The sequence below is a fragment of the Pantherophis guttatus genome, chromosome 1 (genome assembly GCF_059756535.1).
Source record: "Pantherophis guttatus breed Tessera chromosome 1, ASM5975653v1, whole genome shotgun sequence".
Taxonomy (NCBI): Eukaryota; Metazoa; Chordata; class Lepidosauria; order Squamata; family Colubridae; genus Pantherophis; species Pantherophis guttatus.
The window spans coordinates 65,841,262-65,868,979 of NC_142063.1; the positions used below are offsets into that span (position 1 = coordinate 65,841,262).

Genomic DNA, 27,718 nt, shown 5'->3' on the forward strand with positions numbered 1-27,718 from the left:
CGCATAGTGAACAATATTGATATAAACCAAATTTAACTGTATTTTTTGTTTTTTGTTTTCAACCTCATGCCTTAATTTATTTGGCCTAGCTTTTCATCTTCCTTTTCTGTGTTTTGCATGATGTTGCTTAACCAGCAAAAGGCAATAGTCTGATTGCTTTGTCTATGTACATGTATTTCTTATTTTCAATTATAAATACTGAAGTAGAGGTTCCTTAGACCTCAGTTAGGAATCCAACTTTCCTCCAGTTATTCCATGAACAAATTCAGGGAACATGGGAATTAGAGTCTTCTTAAAGCCACTGATCAAGTTGTCAAAAAGGTTGTTTGCATTAGGAAGAAAATGTATCCTGCCTTCATGCGAAACCTCTAGCTGCTTAGCTTATTTTCCCTGTAATAAGAATAAAACTAGTACTTTAAAGTTGGTAACTGTGACTTTGTTATTAAAAATGGAAGACAGTTTTCACATGTATAAAAGGTAAAGTTTTATGTTTCATAGAAACCTGCAACCTATCAAATAATGGTCTATGTCTATGCCTTAATGACAGTATTATTCTTGAATTCTGTGAAATGAAATTCAGCAGTGAATTTATGCTAGTTTATTAAGTTAAACAAATATGAAATCTTTGTGGCTGCCTAGGGTTATGGATATAGTATAACTTTAAATAGTTATTATTTATTATTGTTTATGGACAGATAATATCTATGTTATTTTTACACTTTTAAATTGTTTTGTTGTTGGCTCCCGTGATTCAAATTGCATGAAAAGTGGAATTTATATTTGAAAAGTTTCTTTTTTAAATATCATCTGCTTTTTATTACAACTATGTCCTTTTTCCTAAAAATGAAAATGAAACCATTTAATTTAAATTTACCCAGTTCACTCAAGAATACTTTATAAATAATCAAAGGAAATTCCTTCTAAGAGAGAACCATGTTTATTACTAAATTACTTCTGTTTATTAATTTATAAATCTATTTAAATAAATTAAGTTAAAGTACTTGAGGCAAAACAAGTTTGGATTATTCTGTTGCTGCTTTGCATCAGTGTTATGATGGCACTGTTTGTAATACGAAAAGATGGTTTGTGGATGTGTCAAGTGAGGGTCTTTTAATGGGTCTTGTGATGGGTCAGGTGTGAATCATCAGTAGGAGTCTTGTGATGGGTCTTGTGAAGAGGAGGTTACATCAGGTGTGGGTCATTGGGAGGTGAAGTGCTGGTTGGGGGGTGCTTGTATTGGTTGATTGAAGAGTGGTGCTGTCTCTGGTTAGCTGTGTGGCTGATTTAGATTCTGAGGGGTCCGTAAGCTGGTTGTAGGTCAATGTGTCTATTGATGGAATTGTGGAGTGCCAGGCTTCGATGAACTCACAAGCATGGTGGATGATAGCGTGGCTGATGATTTTTATGTTGCTCCAATCAAACTGGTGCTGTTTGGTGTTGGTGTGGGTAGAGATTGAGCATTTGGGATTGTGGTGTTTCACAGCCAGCCGGTGTTCATGGATCCTAGTTTTTAATTGACGTTATGTTTGTTCCATAGAGAGTTGGTTGCAATTGTTACAGTTCATTTTGTAGATTACATTGTTTATTTCAAATGACATTTGGTGCAGTGCAGTGCAGGAAATAGGGCAATCTAGCTCCATAATTCTATGCCCTACCTCTAATATATATTTTTACTAAATCAGTTAAAATGCAATAAATATGATGCCCTTACATAGTATTGTACAACATTCTTGTATCAACAGTTGAAACTGGAAACTGGTTTAAATATGCCTTTAAAGCCCTCTTTTTTAAAATCACATTACTTAATAGGATAAAATTAAGTAAAATCACATTTCTTAATAGCATAAATCTCCACCTAGATTCCTATTGGAATCTAAATGGAGATTGCTTCTGGTTAAATTATGCCCCTATGTGTGTCTGTGAGTGTGTGAGTGTGTGTCTGCCTGTATGTTCGTCATATGACTTGGATATCTATCCTCCTTCTATCTGCACATGGTAATTTTATAATTATATTTATGGTCTCTTTCTAATTTTAATGGCCACCACTGAGACTGATCTTAGCATTTTGAGAGCACGTTGACTTCAGTGGCATAGTTAGGCATATACTTAAATTATATTAAAATCAATGACATTTAGAGGATGTGACTGCCAATACAGTTGTATTTACAATTCATTCTAATTATTCCACAGATAGCAGAATAATTAATCTGCCAAAATATATTTTATCAAAAATGTTTGTTCACAACCTAAAGTAATTTTCCCGGTGATTTTGATGATAATCACTGTGCATTGATAGTACCTAATATGTTCAACGTTCCATTTTATGGACTGACAAAACTCTGTTTTTAGAGATCATTGCACTGGAAGGAGATGTAAATACATTTTTATTTTGTTTCTGTCACATGCCATTTCATATCTGATTTCCTGAAACAGTTCTAATACAAGTCTATGGAGATTCTCGGTCATCCGGGTCATGGTTGTCCCAAAGGTGCTTTTTCAAGAAGCAACGGGACTTTCTGGTTTTTCCAATTGCCTCTTGAAAAAACACCTTTGGACAGTTCTAATACAACTTTTTTTTTGTTATCTGTATTATTCTGTTTCTTAAGAACTCTGAGAAGAATGCAATTAGAATATGTTCTACCAATAAGGAAGAATATCTGTAGCTCAGGATTGAGATGCTCTCTGAGCTTTCTTGTTTTCTTGCAGATGTTTCATTACCCAAACTAGGTAATATCATCAGTGCTAAAACCAACTAAAGTCGTTCAAAACATCGTAAGTAAACCAAAAAACCCACCAACCATAGAAGAAAAAATAGAAGTCATCTACAATGTATAATGTAAGAACCAGGGGTGGGTTCCACATACCTTTACTACCAGTTCGCAGCGGGAGCACGCATGCGCAGATCGCCCACAATGACATCGTGGGAGGTGGGCGGAGCCTCCCGCCAGTTTTACTACTGGTTCTATAGAACCGGACCAAACCGGGAGCAACCCACCACTGGTAAGAACTGCAACAATCACTATGTAGGACAAACAGACAGAAGACTGACAGAATGCATCCATGAAAACTAATTAGCAGTCAGAAGACATGATGAAAATTCTTTAATTTCATAACATATAGACAGATTTAACCATAGTTTCAATAGGGAAAATGTGATAATTCTAAACCAGGCCAAGTCCAAAAACACCAGGAAATTTCTCAAAGCCTGGCACACAAATTAGCCATCAATAGACACATAGACATTAACAACATCTATAGACTATGCAAAAGAGGCAATCAACCAGCCCCAAAGAGAAAAGGATTCCAGCACCTCGCCACCAGTAATCAGCATTTTGTATAAGGAACTTCAAAGCCTTCAATCTTCCTTCTTACATTTTCTGTAATTTTAAATGTTATTAACCTTGCAAATTATTTCTGAAGATTTATTTTTCATGGCAATTGAAAGAAACATTACTATTCAAATTTTGTGAAAACAACAGGAGCTGAATGATCAGAAGGATGAAATGCAAATTAGAAAGCAAATATGACACTGTTTTAATAGACAAAATGTGTAAATGCGACAAATTATCCAAAATATCCCTAAAATTAGTCATTATGAACAACTTTGTGAAACCCTTTGGAAGTGTTTCTCAACCCTTCCAGCTTTAAAATATCTGAATTTCAACTCCCAGAATTCTCCTGGCTGACTGGGGAATTGTGGAAGTTGAAGTCCACATATCTTAAAATTGCCAAGGATGAGAAATACTGTTCTTAGAAGGATGATTTCACATCTTCTGTTGGCAGATTGTTCTATTATCAAACTTTTCTTTGAAAAAGGAATATTCCTTTCATCTAAATGTATGCTATTAAAATTGAAACAGAATCCCAGTAAATGTAATTTTTTTTTGAGATTGGGTGAAGAGTTCTCAAAAGTGAGGGCTGGAAAGTAGGTAGAAACTTAGGGTGACTCCCACGCACTATCCATTCTATCTTCTTATCTTTTGTTCCTGTCACCTCCATTCACATCTGTCCCAGAAAATATCTTGGATAAACAACACAGATCTTTTTTAAAAAGGTGGGGATGGCGAGGAGAGAAAAAGATAGAAGAGTCTTATCTCACAGAAAACAAATTTTAAATTTTAAATTGTGTGCTTATCTATGTATTATTTGATAGTCTTGAAACAGTTTTTAAAAATTTAAACAGTTTTAAAAATAAAAACACTGCTGCTCTTTGAAGTGATAATAATTGAGCTCCAGTTTAATTACTCTCTAATCATCTCTCGAGTAATCCTTGCATCTAAGATCAAGTTTGCCTGATCAGATATCCTCTGTCACTATACCTTTCATCTGTCCTTACAAAAACTTCTTAGCATAAAAGCAAATGCTTAAATTCTTTAAATATTGGGTGTTTCATTAAAAGTAATAGAGATATATTGTTTAATTTATCAAAAATCTGGAAAAATTGAGGACAATTTATATTTCCTAGTATCCCCACCCCCCAATGGACATCATTCTGATTTAAAAGATTTCAGTCTGTGTTTAAATTTTTATACATTTGATCTCTAAACTCTTCTTTTAGTGTTCATAATCTGAACTCTGCCATCCACAGTAAATTTTTGGTGGGGTGATTTGGTTCAGTAGAGATCTAAATCTCAGAGTTAAAAGGATGTAAAAGCAGAGTCTGAGAGATGGCTGTCCCTGTTGCTTTACAAAACTGAGACATCTGCAGACTATTTTCCCTTAATCTCTCATTACTGTCCCTCAGTTTTGGAAATGTTCCTTCTCTACATTTTTGAGAGTGTTTGACCTATTTGGGGTGGGGTGATATGTGATTAGATCTCATGTAATTGTTGCTGTTTTAAGAACTAACTACTGTGTAGGTAGGGTGGAGTAAGCCTCACTGAATCTGTATGGATTACTGTTCAGAATGTGAAGAAAATAGTGAAGCGAGAGCTTTTCTATTCATTACAGTTGTGAAAATGTTCTGCTATGGATTGAGCTGTCAAATGTCTGTGGAGACTTTCGGTCATCAAGGTCATGGTTGTCCCAAAGGTGCTTTTTCAAAAGGCAACTGGACTTTGTTTTTCCTTGAAGGCATTTAATGTAAAGTTGCAAATAGTCTATCATGAACTAGATTCAGCCACTGTAGCTGTTGTCATGATTGAAACTTAGAGGTTTTTTTTTTTTGAAGGACAGATGATTGAATGGGCAGACTCCCAAATTCTGAAGACAAATTGGAAGCTGATGTTTGTTATCTCATCTTCTTTATAGCTTCTTGCAGAGCTGTTTGGGAATGCTGCCAAAAGTTGCAAGGATATGCAAGTATAAGCCCAAGTAAAAAGGGCACACAAACATAATGGAACCAGCAGCACCTTCTAAATAGAAGAAGGAGGTAGGATAGGAGGGAAGAAAACAGAATATTTCTGTAGGCATTTGTGTGTTGGAGCAGTTGTCAATAGTGACAAAAAAGGTAAAGCTTGAGAGCCATGAATGTAAAAAAAATTAGAAAGAAAATCAGTTAATGCCCACTTTAAAAAAAATGCAGTGACTGGAATAATACATGGCATTAAGATATAATGTGGTTGGTTTAGTTGAGTGTTCTAATGTGTGGATTCAGCTGAAGTTTTGGAAAAAAATGGATTTTGGAGATAACTTTATTAAATGGGTAAAATCAATATATATTCACATACAGCACAATTTATAGTTAATAGTGTATTCACTGAACCCTGTAAGATACTCTAGAAAGGGACAAGACAAGGTTTTATCCTTTCTCCACTGCTGTTTATTTTGGCTCCGAAAGTTCTTAATGGAGATATAAGACAAGATGAGAGAATAACTGTGATGAAGGTGAAAAGCAGATAAACTAAGAACATTTGCAGATGATTTGTTTTTAATAGTGGAAAAAGCTGAAGGAATTTGGTACACTAGCTGGGTTTCAAATTAATAGAGAGAAAATTAAAATGTTAAAAATATGAGCATGGGAATTCAAAAAGAACTGCTTGGAAAAACTGGTTTTCAGATTGAGAAAAGAAGTAAAATATCTGGGTACTACTATGTCTAACATGAATTGTATGTTATTTCAGAATAATTATATTAAGGTACAGAATGAAATTAAGAAATGTTAAGATGGGAAAAGTTGCATATATTGTTGCAAGAATTTCTATGATAAGAATGAATGTATTACTTAGAATGATACTTCTGTTTCAAACAATATCAGTTTTGAAAAATCATGAACCTTTTAAACAGTGGGAAAAAAAAGATTTATCTGAATTTGTATAGTTGGATAAGAAACCAAGAATTAAATATAAACTTCTGCAGGGTGCAAAGGACGGGTGGGCAACTTATATACAGACTTAACAATTGTATGTACTGCCTATTGTTTAGTTTAGATGAAAGAATGGATCTTGTTAAGAAATAAGGGTATGTTAGAATTGGAATATCATAACTTCAAGTTTGGTTGGCATGGGTTCTTATGGTATAATAAAGTTAATGTGGATTTAAAATTTCATTACGTATATGAATGTGCCATATTGAGAATACGGAATAAATACAAACACACGGGTTATGCCTGAAATATCTTTATTGACCTCAACACAGGAAACATTTTACAGAAGAGAAACAGCATATAGAGGTTCTTATATCAATAAATCATACCAATTAAGTCATATCAAGACTTATTAACACAAGAAAATATAAGACAATGAGAAAACTAAGATAAAAGTCAAGAGCACAATTAACTGTAGAAGGACATAATTTTCAACAGTTAATAAGACACAGTTAAAAGAAAGTTATAATATGGATAAAAACAATGGAATTGAAAAACAATGGAACTTGAAATTGTGTACAAATAATGAATGTGTAGTAACAAAAAAGTATAAATGTTTGTGAAGATTTGAAACAAAAGAACAGGTTAAAGACTACATGACAAAATGGGCTATTAACTTTGGCTATAACATTGAGATAGACACTTGAGAGGGAATGTGGGTAATTGCTATTAAATTATTTGTGTCATAATTTAGAGAAGTTTTTCAAAATGATACACCATGGGTATCATGATACCAGAGAAATTATCAAAAATATACAAAGGTATTTCAAACAGAATTGAAAACGTAAAAAGTATTTACAATGCATCATGGATTTGTGAGAAAACTAAGACTTTTTGGCTACAAATTCACACAATGATATAAAGAATCTTAAAGGTTAATATTGCAAAGAAACCAGAATTCTTTTTATTGGGACTATGGACAATGAATTGGATAAAAAACTCAGTAGGTTGATTTTCTCATCGATAGAAGAATAATGAAATATCCACAGTAAAGCAATGGATTGTGAAAATGTCAAAATCTGCAGAGATAGCGAAACAATGTAGAAGCTGACAGTAAAAGCTCAAGTTGTACTTACAAGTTTTCTTACTTAACAACCATGTTGCTTAGTAACAGAATTGCTAGTCCCATTTATGATCATTAAGCGAAGACTAGTGGCTCTCACACATAGGATTACAGCCTTGAAATTGATTTGGCCAGATTACTTGTTCTAAGTTTCTGTTTCACTTTTATCTGAAAAATTAAACAGAAACATTGTAATTGTTGTGGATTTAATAAGACAAACACAACTTTTGGATTAATCAGAGACAATTTGTATATTGCGCAATAGGTTCAAAGCTCTGTACATGAAGCGTTGAACAAAGACAGAAATTAGGTACAATGGTTTTATACCCTTCTAGACAAAGGATTCTGTTAACTCAGCAATTCATATGGTCATATACATTTGTCATTTTTAATTGACATTTCCTAATTACTGAGTTTCTTTGCAAAACAGTTATAATTCTTTTTGTAGATTACTGAAGCATAGACTCAAATCATCTTCTGACGATAGACAACTTTTAACTCATGTGGATCCCCTTGACCTAACCAACCTTTAAGCTGTATGTCATTAGAATGTTCCTTTCTTCTGACAACTTAGAGGCCTCCTAGAGGTACCAAAAGGATTTTGGCTGAGTTTGTACTTTTTCCAACCGGATGCATTGCTTTTTAGAATAGAGTGAATAGAAAGTTATCCAGTGGTCATCTATCAGAGCCCGCTTCATTTACATTATAATTGTTTAATCTGTTTATAGTCACTTATATTATTTACAATAGTATATTTTAGTAGTGACAGATATTCCTAGGAAGGCCTAAAAATTAGATATGTGTTAGATGACTAATTGAAGTAGAAAAATAATATTAACAGTAGATCATAATACAAGGTGAAAATAAATCTTACGCTTACCTGTTGTTTTCTGGGTTTTCCCACTAATTATTTTCCCCCCAAAATATCACAATTAAATTAAAACAAAGAACATGATGCTATAAATAGAGCTGTAAAATGAAAGGTTATAGCCTAATATAGAGATTTAAGAATAATTATTTCACAAATTAGTAATAAATTTAACAGGCCCAAAATGGAGGATAGATAAATAGTATAATTTTAATGCCTATTAAAAAATTTCATCATTCACAAGAAAACTTGTTCGTATTATTCCCCAGAGTTATTGTGCCTGATACCTGATAAAGGATGGCAGATTTGCATGGGAAGGATAACTGAGACCTGTATAGCTAGATTAATCTTTCTGTAATTTCCAGTATTTTTTTATTATCAAATTATTTTATGTGGAGAAGTGATTTTCCAGATTGCTTATTTCTTTATTATTTCCAAATATTGATGTTTTTTTTCTAAAATATTAACTTTAAGGTTCCTTCTGCAATCTCCTTCATAAGTTTAGTGCTGAACATTAACTTTAGGGGGTTTTTTGCTACCAAACATAATAGAAATAAACAAAAATTAAGAAATAATTCAGTTTTATTGTTTTAGAAATATTCATCTTTTAGGATTTCTATATTTTAATGCTGTAAACTGAATTGTTTTGATACAAGATGGGTGGCAAATAAATTTAATAAACAAACAAACAAACAAACAAACAAACAAACAGAATACATCTTTCATTCTGAATTCTGAATTTTAACTAGCATTCCTGGTTTCCTTTGTGCCTTTTTTTAAGTTCATGAACAAATCAGGAGAGTAATAGTGCTATTTTATTTTGCATTGACTATAATCTATCTTGAATATTGTTTTCCCTTCTAGACACCACATTTAATGAACAAACAGAACATGTTTAAGAAAGATAATGAGGATTATCAGTGAACTAGAATCTTAGTTCTAAACAAGACTAAAGGTAATAGCCTAATTTTCCTGGTTCCATAGTACAGGATTGGTAGGATTTAAGTTAGAGAATTAAACTACAACAGACTATTAAAATACAGTTTCTGGCACTAAAAGCAGTTTGATAGTGGAGTCAATTATGCAGAATAGTGGCAGGTTTCTCTCTGGATGTGCTCAAGTGGAAACTGTCCAGCTGGATTAAAGTGATGTATAATCTTCATGAATGAATAAACTAATGTTTTTAACAACAATCAGTGCATAATACATTCTGTTCTTTAATTCAAAATCACATTATGATATCTAAACCTTTTTTCTCTTTCAATAACAAATGTAAGAATATTAACTCAAAATGGGAGAATCCTAGAACAACCTCGTCATAAATGTCAATGCCGCCTGAATAGTAATCTAACAATGTGAAATAGTTTGAAATAATTGCCTCCATAAACAAGTAAATAAAGAAAAATTCCTTGGAATAAGTCTTTAGAATAATTCAGACAACAGAGAATCCACTCCCCCTCCCAATCTTAGAGCATGTAGGAACTGTATTAATTTTGTACTATATCTATACATTTGGCAAACAACACTGATAGTTGTCAATAGTACATAAAATTTCATCATATATTTTCAATGTTATGTTCCACTGCAACCATTTGTAAGTCCAAAATGTCCTTAAATTGTTTAATAAAACAGATCAGTGACTTCAAAATTGAATTAATAAGATAGTAGAGTTCTTGATGAGTTCCATAAAGCATCTGGATGTGTGGAGAAATAATTCCATTTATAGTAACCCTGGGAGATGGATTAAAATACACATTTTAATCCAATTAAAGAAAAGAAGAATCATATCTTATGCAAGACATGTTCTAGAAATTCAGCCTGCACCATATCAGTGTATTTTCATCCCCAGTGAGATAAACACTATTAAATCTAATTTATCTGATAGAGTAGTTAAAATCCAGTTAACAGTCTAATAGCTTACTTGTGACACATTTTTATAAATTGAAATTGCATAAAATGAATTGTCAAAAATTTAATAGTGTCAGGTCTTTATGCCAGAGTCACAGTCTACATTTTAGCATCTGTATTTAATAAAGAAATTGGGTAATAATTTGCATAGGGAAATCTTTCCAGAAAATCACAATTATAAAATGTTCATTAAAAGGAGGCAAAATGTTATTCAAAAAGACATCATTACATATGTCCAAGAGTCTGGGAGTGAAACATAAGTGTTTCTGGAAAAACATAAGTGTGAGATGCTTTACTCTAGAGCAGTTTTTCTCAACTCGGCCGCTTGAAGATGTGTGGACTTCAACTCCCAGAATTCCCCAGCCAGCAATGCTGGCTGGAGGATTCTGAGAGTTAAAGTCCTCACATCTTCAAGCGACTGAGGTTGAGAAACACTGCTCTAGAGGTTCTTCAGGATTCATGACTTCTGCTTCAAGACCAGGTGGCAGTCATGCTTAGGAGGTCCCATTGCATTGGGTGTAAGCTGTAGCAATTCCTACATCAGGAAACCCCATGTTCAGTCATTCATGCCCTGGACACCTCCATATGGATTACTGTAATGAGCTCTACATGGGGTTGCATTTGAAGAACATCCACAAGCTTCAACTGTGCAAAATATGATGGCACATGCAGTTGTGTATGTATTTAGATCAGAACCAGTTACACTTCTGCTCCATGAGCTGCACTGTCTCCCAGTTTGCTTCCAAGTTCCTTTCAAGGTGTGGACCTCTAAAATCTTACATGGCATAGGGCTTAGGATATTGGACTGACCAGTCTCCCCAATCACATCAACTTTTATTACTGATCTTTTGCAAAATCTAATTACATTTGAAATGCTTCTTATTGCTATTTCTACATTGTTTGGGATGAGATTTAACCTGAAAATAAAAAGTATAATGGATTGGCAGAAAGAGCATGAAGGAATGTCATCTGCATTCCTTCTCATGTAAATTTGCCAATCAATCAATACAATCAATCTTAACTATTATGTAGAAGGTTGATATGGGACAGTCCTATACAGAATGTTTATATAAAAAAGAAAAACTGTGATAATAAATATTATAATTAATATAATTACAACTTGCCAACATGAAATGCCAGCAAAATGGGGTAACTTAAATCATATACCTTGGCAATTCTAAATGTATTTTCCGTATTAGGTTTCATAGTTTTAAATAGTTTTTCCAAATTACTGTTTTTATTACCGGTCTTTTACATAATCTAATTACATTTGAAATGCTTCTTGTTGCTATTTTTACATTGTTTGGGATGGGACATAACCTGAATATATATATATATATATATTTGTTTTCTCAGGTTTTCGCGGGTGTTTGTATGTAGGTCTTTGGTTATTCGGGTCTTCTCCCACGTAAAATTGGAAGTGTCTTGGCGACGTTTTGACGAAGTCTCATTCGTCATCTTCAGGCTGGTGTTCTCGGCTTCGTGCTTCCAGGAGCAATTGCACGAAGCCGAGAACACCAGCCTGAAGATGACGAATGAGACTTCATCGAAACGTCGCCAAGACACTTCCAATTTTACGTGAGAGAAAACCCGAATAACCAAAGACCTACATACATACATACATACATACATATATATATATATATATATATATATATATATATATATATACTATATATTTGCTTTTGCAATTGATTTATACACCTGTTGTTTACTTGTATTTTATATGCAATGTTTTTGCAAGGCCTTTGTTCAAAGCATAGAACACAGTGCATTTAGGATGGATTGGGAATAAAAACATACATAGCCCAGCACATATGAAGTGTGTCATATTGAGAAAGGCAGCTTGGATATGTAAGGTCAGTTCATTATTTATTTTATGGTGCACAAAATGAATGTGCATCATGGATGTATAATGGAATAATCTACTGATTTATCTGATCTAATTTAAAAGCCTTACACTGACCTTGTCAGTAGGTAAATTTTCTGTAGCAAAAACAAAGAAAGCTGTGATCTTCATTGCTATTTTTTTTTTCAGTATGTCCCTCCTGATCTTTGCATCTGTAATTTTGTACTGGAGCAGTCTTTATCTGTCAGAGCCCTCCAGGAAATGCTTGCCCACACAAGAGACACTTCCAGGGAAGGGGTAAGTACAATTGTTTTCCTTTGGCATTGTGAGATTTCAGTCTTACAAAAACAAACTTTTTACTTTCCTCTGTGGACCCAGAAGCCTTTCAAAATAAAACTATTAACAAGTTTTATAATATTTTCAATATTTTCCTTTGTTTGGAAATCTTCCAATCTCTCAAGTTTTTTAAATTTCAACCTGGCTTAAATTTCAGTACAAGGGCACTTAATTGGCTAGGCAGTTACAAAATATACAGCACAATAAAAACTATACTCATTTCTTCAGCCCTCAGACATTACCAGAATGCAAGTGGCTATTACAAGATGAAGCATATTCTCGGAGATACAGCTATCCTTTGACAATCCAAGATGTTTAGAAATCTAGTTGCGTTGAATGTAGGTCATTTGCAGAGTAGCATTACTTTTCTGTTTAAATCAATGGAGCAGAATAAGTTGGTAAATTTATTTTTGTAATACTTTGCACTCAAATAAGAAGAGGTTTTGAATTATATTTTGTATCATTCTCCACTCTGCTTTAAAATATAATTGCATGAATTGAAACTAAGTATTTGAAGATATGACTCAAGTCAATATATTTATATATTTTTATCCTGCCTTTATTATTTTTACAAATAACTCAAGGTAACAAACATATCCAACACACTTTCCTCTTCTTATTTTCCCCACAACAACAATAGCAACAACAACCCAGTGAGGTGCGATGGGCTGAGAGAGAGTGACTGGCCCAAAGTCACCCAAATGGCTTACATGGCTAAGCTGGGACTTGAACTCATGATCTCCTGCTCTTTAATTTGGTGCCTTAACCACTAGACCAAACTTGTTCTCTAAAATACATGAATTTACCGTATTTTTCGGAATATAAGATGCACTCCCCTCCCCAAAAAAGTGGGTGGAAATGCCTGTGCATCTTATACAGTGAATGTTGCTGAAGCCCTGCCCACCCGCCCACTGCTGGGATCACTGCCGCCCATTGGCACTGTTGCTGATGGATCCTGGCCGCTTGGAACAGGCCAAAAATGGGGCGCGTAGAGGCGGTAATAGGTAGCAGCGGCAATGGGTGGTGCCAGTGCCGATGGGTGGTGGCAATCCCCGCATCCTGGAACAGCTGATAGGAGGTATTCTGTGAGGCCAATCCAACCGCCAATCAGCTACTTGTGCTAAATCAGCCTGTGCTGAAGCTGATCACACTGTTTGCTGTTTGCTGCAAGGAGGCAAATTGCTGGGAGGCAGAGGCAGATTTTTTTTTCTTGTTCCTCCTCCCCCCCCAAAAAAAGCTAGGTGTGTCTTATACTATGGAGCATCTTATAGTCTGAAAAATACGGTAATGGAAGCTAAAGTCTTCATATATGCAAGTAATGATATGGGTGCTAAACATTGTAAGAGAAGTTTCATCTACTTGTTTAAATGATTGGTATCTTTCAATGACTGTGAGTTTCAGATTGAAGAATCCTCTGATCGTGATCAGATTATCCGTGCAGGAACTCCTTGAACATGAAATTAGCCAGTGTAAAAGCATAATAAGATTTCTATGTGTAGAGAGACTATTAATTCTGATCTTAGGGTAATCAACTGTATATGAATTCCACCCAGGGTGAATGGCTTGAAAGAAAAGCCAGTTTTTAATCTCTTCCTGAGAAATTCAGCACCAATTAAAAACATCTCAACAGAAACAGAACTCTGGCTAAACTGCTCTGCTTAGTTTTAGATTAATTATACAATCAAAATAAAGAAAAACCAATGCATTTCCCACTGAGATTGTCAACCCTTGGATCACGGTAACATTGTTCAGTCTTGTTGCTGCCCTATGCTTTATTGAAACCTAGTTACATGATGATATTGATTCCAACAGCATGCAAATTCCAGGGTTTCAGATACATAGAGTAGACAGAATTGCAGAATCATCAGGTAAAAAGAAGGGAGGAGGCTTATGATTATATGTCAACAACAGCTGGTCTCAGGATATAACTATAATATATAAATTCTGTGATGAAAACTTAGTGTCTTTACTTATCAACTGTAAACCATTTTACTGACCATGCGGGTTCTTCTCATTTCTACTGATTGCTGTTTATGTTCCCCCACAAGCCTGTGTAAACAAGGCATTACAAACTCTAGCTGACCAGATTATGGAGGTTGAAGCAAAATACCCCGATTCACTGGCCATTATTTTGGGAGATCTGAACAAAGCAGACTTAAGGAAAGAGCTACCAAAATATTTTCAGCATGTCAATTGTCCCACTAGAGGCAAGAATACTTTAGACCATTGCTACACAACACTAAAAGATGCTTTTCGGTCTTTACCATGAGCAGCTGTGGGACAGTCTAATCATTGCATGATTCACCTTGTACCTGCTTACAGGCAAAGTCTTAAAACCACAAAACCAACAATTAAATCAGTGAGGATCTGGACCGAGGAGGCAAAGTTAAAGCTACAGGCCTGCCTTGACTGCACTGATTGGAATGTTTTTTAAAGTACCTCTGCAGACTTAGATGAACTCACAGATACTTTAACATCATCTGTCAGCTTCTGTGAAGACCTATGTGTACCGACCAGGAACTTGTGAATATACAGTAACAACAAACTTTGGTTCACAGCTAAACTTAAGCAGCTACGTCTTTCCCAAGAGGAATCTTACAGAAAAGGTGATAAAATGCTGTACAATCAGGCCAGAAATGTATTAACAAAGGATATCAGAGCTGCAAAAAGAAGCTATTCTGAAAAACTAAAGAATAAGTTCTCAACAAATGAACCAACAAACATGTGGAAAACTCTTAAAAATACCACCGGTTACAGCAAACCTCTTTCCCAGGCTGAAGGAAATCAACAACTGGCAGGTATGAAAGGAAACTACAGCCACCTATCTCCACAACCCCCATCTCAGACACACCAACAACAGCCAAGCCTCCTACAACTGACCCCATCCAATTGGGCTCACAACCCCTAGTGATCACAGAAAAGGAAGTGCAAGATCTATTTCACAGACAAAAGTCAGGAAAAGCTCCAGGCCCAGACAAGATAACTCCTTCTTGCTTAAAAGTCTGGCCCCCATCTTCACCCGCATCTTCAATAAATTGCTAGAGATGTGCTTCAAATGCTCATCTCAAATGCTCTATTATCATCCCAGGGCTGAAGAAGCCCACCATCAAGGAACTGAATGACTACAGATCAGTTGCTCTAATATCTGTAGTTATGAAAATCTTTGAAAGGCTAGTGCTGTCCCACTTGAAAACCATCATAAATCCGCTATTAGGCCCCCTACAATTTGCATACCAAGCAAATAGATCAACAGATGATGCTGTTAATATGGCTCTGCACTACATTCTACAACATCTTGAATCTCCAAAGCAAGGGTCCTCTTTGTAGACTTTAGTTCAGCATTCAACACCATCATACCAGACATTCTTCTAACTAAGCTAAACCAGCTAGCGGTACCTGAACACACTTGTAAGTGGATCATTAGCTTCCTAACAGACAGGAAGCAGCAGGTGAAGCTAAGCAGAATCATATCAAATACCTGTACAATTAGCATAGGAGCCCCACAAGGCTGTGTGCTCTTTCCACTTCTCTTCTCTCTATATACCAATGACTGCATCTCACACGATCCATCTGTTAAACTACTGAAGTTCGCAGATGACACAACAGTGATCGGTCTCATTCAAAACAATGATGAATCCGCATACAGACGGGAGATTGAACAACTAGCCTCGTGGTGTGACTAGAACAATCTGGAACTGAACACACTCAAAACCGTAGAAATGGTGAACTTCAGGAGAAACCCTTCCATACCACCACCTCTTACAATACTAGACAACACAGTATCAACAGTAGAGACCTTCAAATTTCTAGGTTCTATCAAATCTCAAGATTTAAAACGGACACCTCACGTCAAAAAGTCATCAAAAAAGCACAACAAAGAATGTTCTTTCTGTGCAAGAAGAACTGTGCAACTCAGAAAGCTCAAACTGTCCAAGAAGCTGCTGATACAATTCTACAGAGGAATTATTGAGTCTGTCATTCTGCAACCCAACAAGACCGACACAGACTTCAGACGATAATTAGAACTGCAGGAAAAACAATTACTATCAACCTGCCTTTCATTGAGAACCTGAATACTGCACGAGTCAAAAAGAGGACTGTGAAAATATTTAAACCCCTCGCATCCTGGACATAAACTGTTTCAACTCCTACCCTCAAAACGACGCTATAGAGCACTGCACACTAGAACAACTAGAAACAAGAACAGTTTTTTCCCCGAACTCCATCACTCTGCTAAACAAATAATTCCCTCAACACTGTCAAACTAGTTACTAAGTCTGCATTACTATTAATCTTCTCATCGTTCCTATCACCCATCTCCTCCCACTTATGACTGTATGATTGTAACCTTGTTGCTGGTATCCTTATGTTTTATATTGACTGTTTCCTAATATGATTTGATTGCTTATTTGTTCCCTATGACTATCATTAAGTGTTGTACCTTATGATTCTTGACAAATGTATCTTTTCTTTTATGTATGCTGAGAGCGTATGCACCAAGACAAATTCCTTGTGAGTCCAATCACACTTGGCCAATAAAGATTTCTATTCTAGTCTATTCTATTGAAACTTCAGATTTACCCACTTTGATAATTAAGTGGTGAATCTCTCTTTTCACTGTAGAAGGAATGATGTGGAAAAAGAAATTATGTTTGATCACTAGTTGATCATATTCCCAATCTTACTTTAGGAGTAAACCTTTCATAGCTTTTGACTTCTAATTCATAATTTGAAGCCCAGAATAGGTAAAGCCTCTTCCAGGTATTGTCTCTCATTGCAGAATATACATATAAGATTGCTTACATGTATCCCATCATCTTGTCAAATGAATCATGTTTAAATAAATACAACCTTCTCTTTTCACTCTTCAGCAGAACATGTAACAGGAGGCTTGCAGTTATGGGCAATTTCCCTGGGTCAGTAACTTCGTATTTCTGAATGGGGCTTTGCTGTTTTTAGCTAGTAAATCCTGTTTCTGAAACAGCAGCTGCATACTTGCTTATTTGGTAAAAGGAGGTCAAATGCAGAAGTTTGTAGGTCAGCACTAGGAGTTGAGAAGGCAAAAGAGATTTTATGGTAAGCAGAAAAAATCTGAAAATACATGGGAACATTTGTTTTTAACAACCTGCCTTATCGTACTGTCACTGGAATATTATGAGACAGGAATAAACATTGAATGGACACATGCACACAAACACATGGTTAAAAGAGGAAATACTAGTACTTTGCTTTCTAATTTTGGGGGGGGGGAATTTAGGAGTGGGATGAATGAACACAATTGTCCACCTTGAAAGGATAAGAAACAAACACTGAATGGCTGGAAGTGCTCTGTGCTTAGTTATTGATCAGAAGGAGCAAGCAATGATTATCTGATAGCTCTTTTCAAACTCAAGCTTCCAAGAGAAATAAAGAATAAATTAAAAGTGTTTTGACATCAGAGTATATCTGGAAATAGTGAAACAGCCCAGATTAATCTCACATAAAATCTCATATAAAATGTAATTTTAGAATGGATGAAAGGTTGGTCATCTCCAAGGGTCTAGGGAAAAAACTTGTGTGATTTTTAATAGGCAAGTGTTAGACAAAGGATTAATGGATGTGCCCTCTCCCATTATAATTATGAAGTGAGGAGGAACTGCAATATCTATTACAGAATCTTTAATACTTATGCAGCTATTGTGAGGACAACAACTACAGATATTCAAATAATCAGGGGTGCAAAAAGGATTATAAATTAAATTTCATTTCTAATTGTGGGAAAGATCTGTGAAAGGCAGGAACTAAAGTTGGGGAAAAACTTTACAGTCTTATCCCATATGAATCTACTTTGATATAAGCTATGCTGAATTTAATGGAATTTATTCCGAGGATAGTACATAGAGGACCGCCTCTGAATCTAATTTTCAGCAATTAGTGAGATTATTTTTCTAACTCTTGTAGAACTGAGAGAGCTTCTCATGTATTTTAGTTTTCAGATATCTTTTCATTAGTGAAAGGATAACACATTGTACTATTTTTTACCTTCAGTAACTAGAATAATGGAAGTGTGAACTGAGCACTGTATCTCTTTCAGCAGAAAAACAGGACCAGATATTCTGTCACCTGTAGTGCTTATATCCATCTTCTTCTCACAGCTGAATCTTAAGAATGATGTTGCTGTTAGAATTTACATTGCAACCAGCGCATTGAAATTGTTTTTATATGTGTTATGTTATTACATATTGATTATTTTTAAATAGCCTACAATGTGTAGAAAGAAGGAATAAATACTCTGAAAATCAATAAAGTGCTTTTTATGTTGAGAAGACTGGGACACTCCACCTCCAACAAGAACTGCCAACTCCTGAATTGGGATGATAAACCATGCAGGGAAAGCTGGCAACTAATCATCTTTTTGGCGGATGTAAAGGAAAGGCTGTTGTGTGTAGCAAGCCATGCAGTTGTTGCTTTGCCCAAAGAGCTTTGAACTTGATCCAATGCTGGAAGGAGGAATAAGCATTCTTATGAATATCTCACTTACTACAATAAATATTAAGTCCTCATTAGCAAGCTGGCCTTGTAACATCAATTGTTAAATAAGAGATTAACAAAAATATTTGATTAATGATTGTTTTTTCACTGTTGGTAGCGGGGGGGGGGGGATACCTAAGAACTCTTGGTGTACTGGAATGAAACAAGAAGGATGCCAGCTAAATTAATTATCTCAGTGGATTTTCTTGGTGAAATAAAGCTAACTTATATGCTGACCATTTTCTTTGGTCTCCCAAATGTGATTATATAAAGTTACTGCAGTACTTTGGCAAGAATTTCTCTGCAGCTCGATTTTATGTTTAGCTTGCTGCATGCTAGTTTATTTCTTAGAAACATGACCCCCAAAGAGAATTCACATTTCATATTTTAGACAAAATCTCATTTTACACCCTTACTTACACTTTACACAGCTCGTTTCCTGATTTATCTATTTTGCTAAAGCAATGAGTTCTACTGGAGTGTTACTTTATGGATGGTGTCCACCATCAAAGTTTTATTTCAGTTCAAAATTAACAAAATGTTCCATTCAGTTGACTTACTTCCAGAAAACTGAGTTTGTATTTCACTATTGCTTATGGTAATACAGTACTTTCCTAAATAGTTTTTAAAATGTATTTATTTATATTGATTTAAAGAATGCCCAACTGGGCACTTTACATAATTAAAAAGACAGAACAAGAAAAGAGAAATAGATGTTATGCATTCAGAAGGATCAAATAACAATAAAACAAAATCACATCACAACTGATTTTACAGAGGCTCACCTACCATCTCATCCTAATGCTTGGGAAATAATCAGATTGTTAATTTTTAATTTATTAAATGTATACGCTGCAATTCACATGTTGCCCATTTCACCATCCAACCAAGTCTTTGAATTTTCCATGCCTTCTTATGAAACATCATCAAGGTGGGAATGGATTGGGGGGAAGAAGGGGGGAATTATTCCAGAGTCCAGGAATTACAGCAACAGAGAAGGAATTTCCATTGGTTAACAGAGGGGACTTGAAGCACACCCACTTTGCTGAATCCTACCAATATAACAATATATGTGTTAGACTAAATTTTCATTTATCATTTTGTTTTCACTTTTGCTAGCCTAGAGATGTCTTTGAATGGGTATGTTAATCATTTGTTTTCATATCATCTTCATCCCCTGCATGAAATTCATTCCATTTATTCTTGTCCTAAATACCTCCACTGTGTCAATGTTCTTAATGCTGATTGTTTCTCATGTTTTTTTTTCTTATTACAGGCTTTCTTATTATAAAACTTTTACAACTAATGACTAACCATAGAATGCTGGTCTTTGCTGAACTTTTATTTTTAAGTTAACTGTTATTTAAAGCTACGCTTATTAGATCTATAAAATCCACCGACCTTTTTAAAGCTAATCCTCTATTCCTAAGCATGTTTATGAAAAAGTAAAGCCTACTTATTTCCATGGGATTTATTCCTCTTTAAATATGCATATAAAAGGTAGCAAAAGAATGGCTTGAAAATCTGCCATTAGTTTTCTGGAAAAATGCATTTTCTTCAATGGTGGTACAAGTGAACTTGCAGTTAAATATTGCAGTATATTCTGTCATACAATTAGGAATACTTCTATTTTGCATTTCTACCAACTAACCATGCCTTTCTCTAAAGAATTCAGACAGGGCTTTCTGTTCCAACTCTCAATTTTCCATTTTTATTTTTCTAGTGATACAGCATTTCAAAGCTATTGAGCATTTTCTTTTTCTTATATTACCATTATAGGGACCATCGTGCTCATCACTACCACAACCTTGTCAATCATGCAATTCTTCCAAGCTTGGCAATACTTCCCTCCCCCACTAATATCAATTACAGAAGTTAATTGATAATTGAATTAAGGAAGTGATATTCATTCTCATTAACTGAATTATCTTATCTGCATACTTCTGTTTTCCTCTTTTGCATCTTAATCTGTCTCGAGATGAAGGTGAATGGTTTCAGTACTATCAGTACTAGGTACCATGTTGTGGTCCTCTCCAAAATGTATAAAATAAAAATAGAGAATCATAAGGTTGAAGGGTACTTTGGAGGTCTTCTAGCCCATCCCTTAGTACAAACCCTCATAACACTCTTTTAAGCAATGGCTTTCCAAGCTTTGCTTGAAAACCTCCAGTGGTGGAGCTCTCATGACTCCATAAAGCAAGCTATTCTACTAGATTATAATGTTTATTGTTGTTGTTATTTGCAAAGTTGTGTCTGACCCATCTGAACCCATGGACAACATTCCTCCAGGCCTTCCTGTCCTCTACCATCCTCTAGAGTCCATTTAAGCTCACGCCTACTGCTTCAGTGACTCCATCCAGTCACCTCGTTCTCTGTCATCCTCTTGTTTTGCCTTCTTTTGTTTATGGCAACCTATTTTCTTTTGTAACAAAAGACTAAAGAGAGTTGGAAGACTATGATAGCAAAAAGTGAATTCTTTTAAATGGTTAATTTTGAATAACAAGTTTTGTCTAGGACCTGGTCTTTCTTTAGAAGAATATGTTTCTGTCATTAAATTAGAATTTGTAGCTTGAGAATTAAATGTGTGTTTTTCTATATGACATGCTTCAGAATTTATTCTGCATAAGGAAATATGGACTGCTGCTGGAAGGGACAAAGCAAAAGGATAATCAGGTGCATTGATTACAGAGAAAATGGGAAAAAGCATTTATCTGAACCAAGCAATGTTGCTAAAGAATTGCTAAATTTTGTAAGATTATTTTTCAAAAATGATTTTGTGTACAAGTTCTTTATCTTTTGCTCCTAACCACAATATGTCTGCTTCTTTTCTGCCATGTTTTCATGATGATGCCTGCATCAAATCTCCAGCCCTTAGTTGAAGCAGTTTATAATTACTCTTAGATGTTCTAGTTGGGATGTGGGATCTTCTCCTCTTATCCTTTTTGCTGAGTATGGACATTGCTTGGCATGCTTCACTGACCAGTTGCTTCTGTATATACTGTCAGGAATTAGGATTTGCCCATCTTCTAGTAGCCACTCTGGTCTGCTCTGGTCCTTACCCCTCTGTTTTGTCTTTAATCACTCCCTGGCAAAATCATTTTGGTTTGGGCTGTAGGAGAAATGGCACACCTGCCTTTTACAGAAGTACCTGCCTGAATAATGCTTGACCTTCTATAGAGCTAACTAATCCTTTTGTGCTATTCTTACAGATATGAATTTAGCCATTTTTGAGAGATTGTTACTAAGCACAGGTTTAGTGTTCTTTTTCTTAAGAAAAAAAGCCTTATTCTTGTGCAGCACAGACAGTTAATTTAAAGCAAGAATCAGAGCTAGTTTCTTCAAAAAGGGGCTATCAATAGAAAAGGGATTCACATCCCTCTATAATTTTCTTTCACAGATGTTGCAATATTTTTAAGATCAGACTCAATAATAATATTTAGAGTTAGAGATTCAAATATATTTCTCTTTAATTATAGTAGGCATTCTATATTCACTGAATATTCACAGATAGAAGCAAGGAAAATGGCGAAGGTGGCTCCTTATATATACAAAGGGTGGAGCCAAGAGTAGGAGTGGTGAATTATGAATACATTAAGAAACAAAGAATAAGTTAACCCCTGATATCCCATATATACATTATTTACACATTAGTGAATAAGGCATTTACATCTGACAAATCCCCCTCTAAATGCCGGTTCGCTATACAACACCAATTACATTCAGATTCAGGACAATATAATACATACAATCTGGAAGTTAAGTATTTGTGCTGTTTAGAAGGTAAAGGCTTCGTCAATATGTCAGCCAATTGTTCAGAGGTATCGCAATGTACTGCTTTGATAAATCCATCTTGGGACAGTTGTCTCACATGCTTAAATTTTATATCTATATGCCTGGATCTTTGTCCAATGGCATCGGATCTAGATATTTCAATGGCCGCTTTATTGTCTTCATGCATAACAAAAGGCAAAGCAGGTTTTTTCCAAACATCTGAAATTAAATCATTAAACCATACAAGGTTATTTGCAGCTTTAGATAAACAAACATACTCCGCTTCTGTGGTTGAAGTGGCTACCAATTCTTGTTTACCAGTGTACCAGTAAACTGGACAGTCATTTAACAGAAAAATATAACCAGAGGTACTTTTTCTGCATGATGTATCTCCAGCCCAATCCGCATCTGCGTAACATGTAAGTCTTGGTTCTTTGTTATCACTAGGTTCTAATACTAGACAAAAGTCTAATGTACTTTTCAGATATCTTAAAATTCTTTTGACAGCTTCCCAGTGATACATTGTTGGTTTACTAACGTGCCTTGATAATAAATTGAGTGGTAATGCAATATCTGGTCTGGTCCAATTAGATATATAAAGAAGTGAACCTATTACTGATCTATAGAATGTATTATCCTTGAATTCAGGGGAAGATTCATCAGTATTTCTAAGGAAATCAGTTTGCATAGGAGTGTCACAGGGTTTGGCATTGTTTAAATTACATTTGTTTAGAAGTTCAATAATCTTATCTTTCTGAGTAAGTTTGAAACCCTTTCTAGTTTTGTTAATTTGTACACCAAGGTATTTGTTTATTTTACCTAGAGATTTCAACGAGAAATGTTCATTTAACTTGTTTACAAAGATTTCTCTTCTCTCTCTGTGTTTTCCTATATATAAAATATCATCTACGTAAATCAATACAAACTCAACGTGATCATCACTCTTTTTGACAAAGAAACAGTTATCAGCAGTGGTAGCGTTGAAATCCATGGTTTTAAGTACTTTTACCAAGCAATCGTACCATCTTTTGCCAGATTGCTTTAATCCGTATAAGCTCTTGTTCAATAGCCAAATTTCATTTTTATTAGTGTATTGACTGTGAGGTGCTCTTACGTATATCTCCTTATCTAGTTTTGCGTGTAGGTACGCAGTCTGTATGTCATATTGGAATACATCAAGATTGAGTGTGGATGCTACTACTAGAGCTGTTTTAACACTCTCTGTTCTTACTGTGGGGGAGTATGTGTCAGTATAGTCCTCCGGATATTTTTGTGCATAACCTTGTGCAACCAATCTAGCTTTGTATAAGGTATTGCCTCCTTCTAGATTCTTAATTTTATAAATCCACCTGGTACCAATAATTGTTTTATCCTTGGGTGCAATCGCAGGTGTGAATACATTTAATCCTTGTAAGCTCTCCATCTCTTTTTTCATAGCTAGTTCCCATTTTTCTTTTTCTTCACGAGGTAGTTTTAATACTTCCTCATATGTATTAGGTGTTATTTGTTCACCATCCATATGCATTATGTAATCTTTGTATTTATTTGGTATTTGATTTCTGTTGTTCCTAATAGTTCTTTCTGGTTTGCTATGGTAGTCATGCAAATATCTTGCTTCCTTTTTTGTTAATGTGTCTGTCTTTATTTTGTGTTTACTATTTGTCCATGTTTTGGTTTTGTTTTTGCTTCTGTTAATATTTTGATTTTCTATCGTCCCTTCCTCACGAGATTTGGTATCCTTGCATTTATTCGGAAATATTTCATTAAGATGTAATTTAGACCAGTTGGCCTGTTCATGGAACACAGCTGTTCTGGAAACTATAAATTTATTATTATTATCAATGAATCTGTACCCTTTGGTGCCAGTTTCATATCCCATAAATCTTAATCTTCTGGATACGTTTTCTCCCTTTCTCCTCAATTGTTTGGGTATGTGTACGTCTGCAGTGACCCCAAATATGTGCATGTGTGCTAATTTTGGTTTCCTATTATACATCACCTCATATGGTGTCTTATTCACAATACTGGACCAGGTTCTATTTTGAGTGTAATTTGAATAATGTAGGGCTTCTGACCAAAATTGTTTGCCTAAACCAGCATCCTCTAATGTGCATCTAATCATGGTTTGTAGTGTGGAATTCTTTCTCTCTGCAATCCCGTTTTGGAACGCAGAAAATGGACTAGATGTGTAATGTAACATCCCTCTATCCTTTAGCCATTGGGAGAATTCCTTAGACATGAATTCACATCCCCTATCTGTCATGATTTGTTTTATTCTGATATTATGTTGTGTTTCTATGCGTTTATAAAATTCCTTAAATTTTTGAAAGGTTTCATCCTTGTGTTTTAATGTGTAAACAAAACCATAGCGGCTATAATCGTCTACTATTGTTAGGAAGTAACGTTTTCTATAAGTGATTGATGGAGTTAATGGACCAACTAAGTCCATGTGTACTAAGTCAAAAATTTTGTTAGTTGATCTGGTGGATTTTTTTGGCCTGGGACTAGTTTTTAATTTAGTAGATTTACATACTGAGCATTCCAAATAATTTTCACAATTTTTTATTTTGACACCTTCTGCGTGTTCAATCATTTTTTGTACTACAGGAAAACTTGCATGTCCTAACTTCCTATGTAAGATATGAGCACACTCGTCATGTATTGGTTTACCTATTTTTGGTTTCTTCTCATTGTGTGTATCTGTGTGATCATGAGATATTTTACATTCATCATTGTCACTGTTACTAATATTTTCATCATCTGCCTCAATGCAATCTTCCATATTTGAATCAATGTTATGTAACCATCTTTCTTTTGTTATCAGATAGGGTAGGCCTCCTTTAATCATCACAGTGCCTACATTAGTTTTATTCTTCTCTAAAGTTGCTTTTCCCTTTGAGAAAACTATATTGATGTCAGAATCTCTGCTTAATTTTATGACACTTAGTATGTTATGAGGTATTTCTGGTATTAACAATACCCCCTCTATTTTTCCTAGACCAGGCAAGGTCACATTCCCTCTGCCTAGTACTTGAACTTTTTCTTGGTTAGCTACTTTTATTACAAACCTATCTTCTGTAAATGAAGACAATATATTTTTGTTATTAGTGGTGTGATTAGTTGCTCCAGAATCAATAAGCCAATTATTGTTCTCATTTGGTTGCGTTTTGGTGCTATCTTGTTTATTTAGTCCATTCAGTGAACCAGATTTTCTCTCTTTTGAATTTTCTCTGCCCCCTCTATTTTCTCTGTAATTTGGTGGGCTTCTATATTTATGTCTGTCTGTGGAAGACTGTCTATAATTGTATTTATTCCTATATTCTGACCTATGTCTTTCTTTTGAGATTTTGGGGCAATCTCTTCTATTGTGTTCTCTGGAACCACAATTGTGGCATTTAAAGGTTTCATTATATTTTTCTTGGAAAGCTACCTTCCTAAAAGGTTTGTGTTCTGTGTGATTGCTATAACGATTTTTTCTTGAATTGTCTTCTGCTATCAATTTGTTAGATAGACTTTCTATTGACAAATATCCTAGATTGATGGTGTCTAAGTGTGACATAAAACTATCCCATGATGAATCAAGTGAGTTGATAATAACACTTTTCATTGTTTGATCTGAAATCACTTCCCCCCTCAAATGCAGCTCAGCTCTTATTTTGTTTAAAGATATTAAATGCTCACTTATGGAAACCCCTGGTTTTACTCTGGAAGAAAAGAAGTCCTTAGACATTCTTGTGGTGGTAGCTACACTATCGCTGTGAAACAAATTAAACATGCATTGAATTATTTCTGAAACAGTTAGGTTTGGTTTGATGCTATGATACATTGCAGGAGACACGCTAGATATTATTAAAAAAAATGCCTTATGGTGTAAACAATCTATTTTTAAAGTCCAAGGTCTTCTTGGGGGACTAGTGATAAAGAATAGTAAATTTTCTTTCATAAAGACAACCTGGAGCTGTTGATACCATTCTTGTAAATTAATGCCATCAACTCTAAGTTTTGGGAAGTCACTGGGTAAGTTACCCACATTATTTTGTCCATTACTTACAACCTGAGGCAGTCCGTGGTCTCGCAAGTGTAGAAAATTGCAAAATGGCATGGGAATGCTCGCAACGAGTCTGCGCGGTTCTCTGGCCAGTTCAAGTCTTTCCGGACCGTCTACGTAGTTTCGCACATGCGCGTTGTTCATTTCTTCTTTGACGTCGTCGTGGAAGGTTCTCTCCATTGCAGCTCGCTCGCTTCGTTCCTCTTCAGACGAGTCGGTCTCTGGCTCGGTCTTAGGAGTTCTGATGGCGGCGGCTGTTCTTTTCTTTCTTTTGGGTGCGTTGGCACTTGCTTCGGTCTGCGGTGTAGGGCGGAATCGACATGGCTCTCTGGGCTCGGGCGTCGTCGTTCTCGAAGTCAGGATGGGAGCGTGCAGGTCTTGAAGCATCGGCTTGTTCGCTTGCTTCTTCGTTGGCGCTTTGGAAATTTTTAATTTTGGCCCGAATGCGGCAAAAAGCGTCTTCATTGCTGACTTTACTTGGGATTTCGTTAAGTCGTTCTCATTTTCTGATTCTGGCTCTTCCGAAGAGTTTGAATCCTCCTTTTCACTTTCGTTGTCTGATAACGTTTTTGGCGCCAGAAATTTTGAACTGAGCATTTTGATTGGCTCTGCTTCGCTCACTTTGGAGGCTTGTTGAAACCAAGATGGCTGCCATCCAAAATTTCGCGCGGGATCACATCTTTTCTTTTTCATAACGACTTTCTCTGTAGTCACATCACTCACAGTTTTTTGGTCTTTGGGTTTCTCTTTAGCGATGTTTTTCTCTCTCGCTGCTCCGCTGTTCTTCAGTATTTCTTGGAGGTTCGCGATGAGGCTTTCATCATTCTTCTGGCTTTTTAAAATCTTTAGTATCTCTGACCTGAGTTCGTTATTTTCTATTTCGATTTCTTCCTGGCCATTATTTTCATTTATTAGTTCTTCTTCTTCAGTGGTGTATTCTTCGGATTCTCTCGAAATCGCGTTTGTGAATTCGTTGATTATTTCTTGTTCAGTTTCTATTTCTTTGCTGTAGGCCCTGGTGTTGGGCCTGTCTTTCTTAGACATTTTTTTAGTTATTTATT

General features: G+C 35.3%; 1 protein-coding gene across 10 annotated transcripts in view; it reads left to right on the forward strand.

Moving 5' to 3' along the window:
• RYR3 (ryanodine receptor 3) overlaps positions 1–27,718 on the forward strand; it is a 290,814-nt gene that overhangs the window by 48,840 nt on the left and 214,256 nt on the right. For all 10 annotated transcript variants that reach the window (XM_087875404.1, XM_087875417.1, XM_087875406.1 and 7 more), the window contains exon 3: positions 12,182–12,289. In XM_087875404.1, the coding sequence (XP_087731530.1) occupies positions 12,182–12,289 (108 nt within the window). The remainder of the gene's footprint in view (positions 1–12,181; positions 12,290–27,718) is intronic.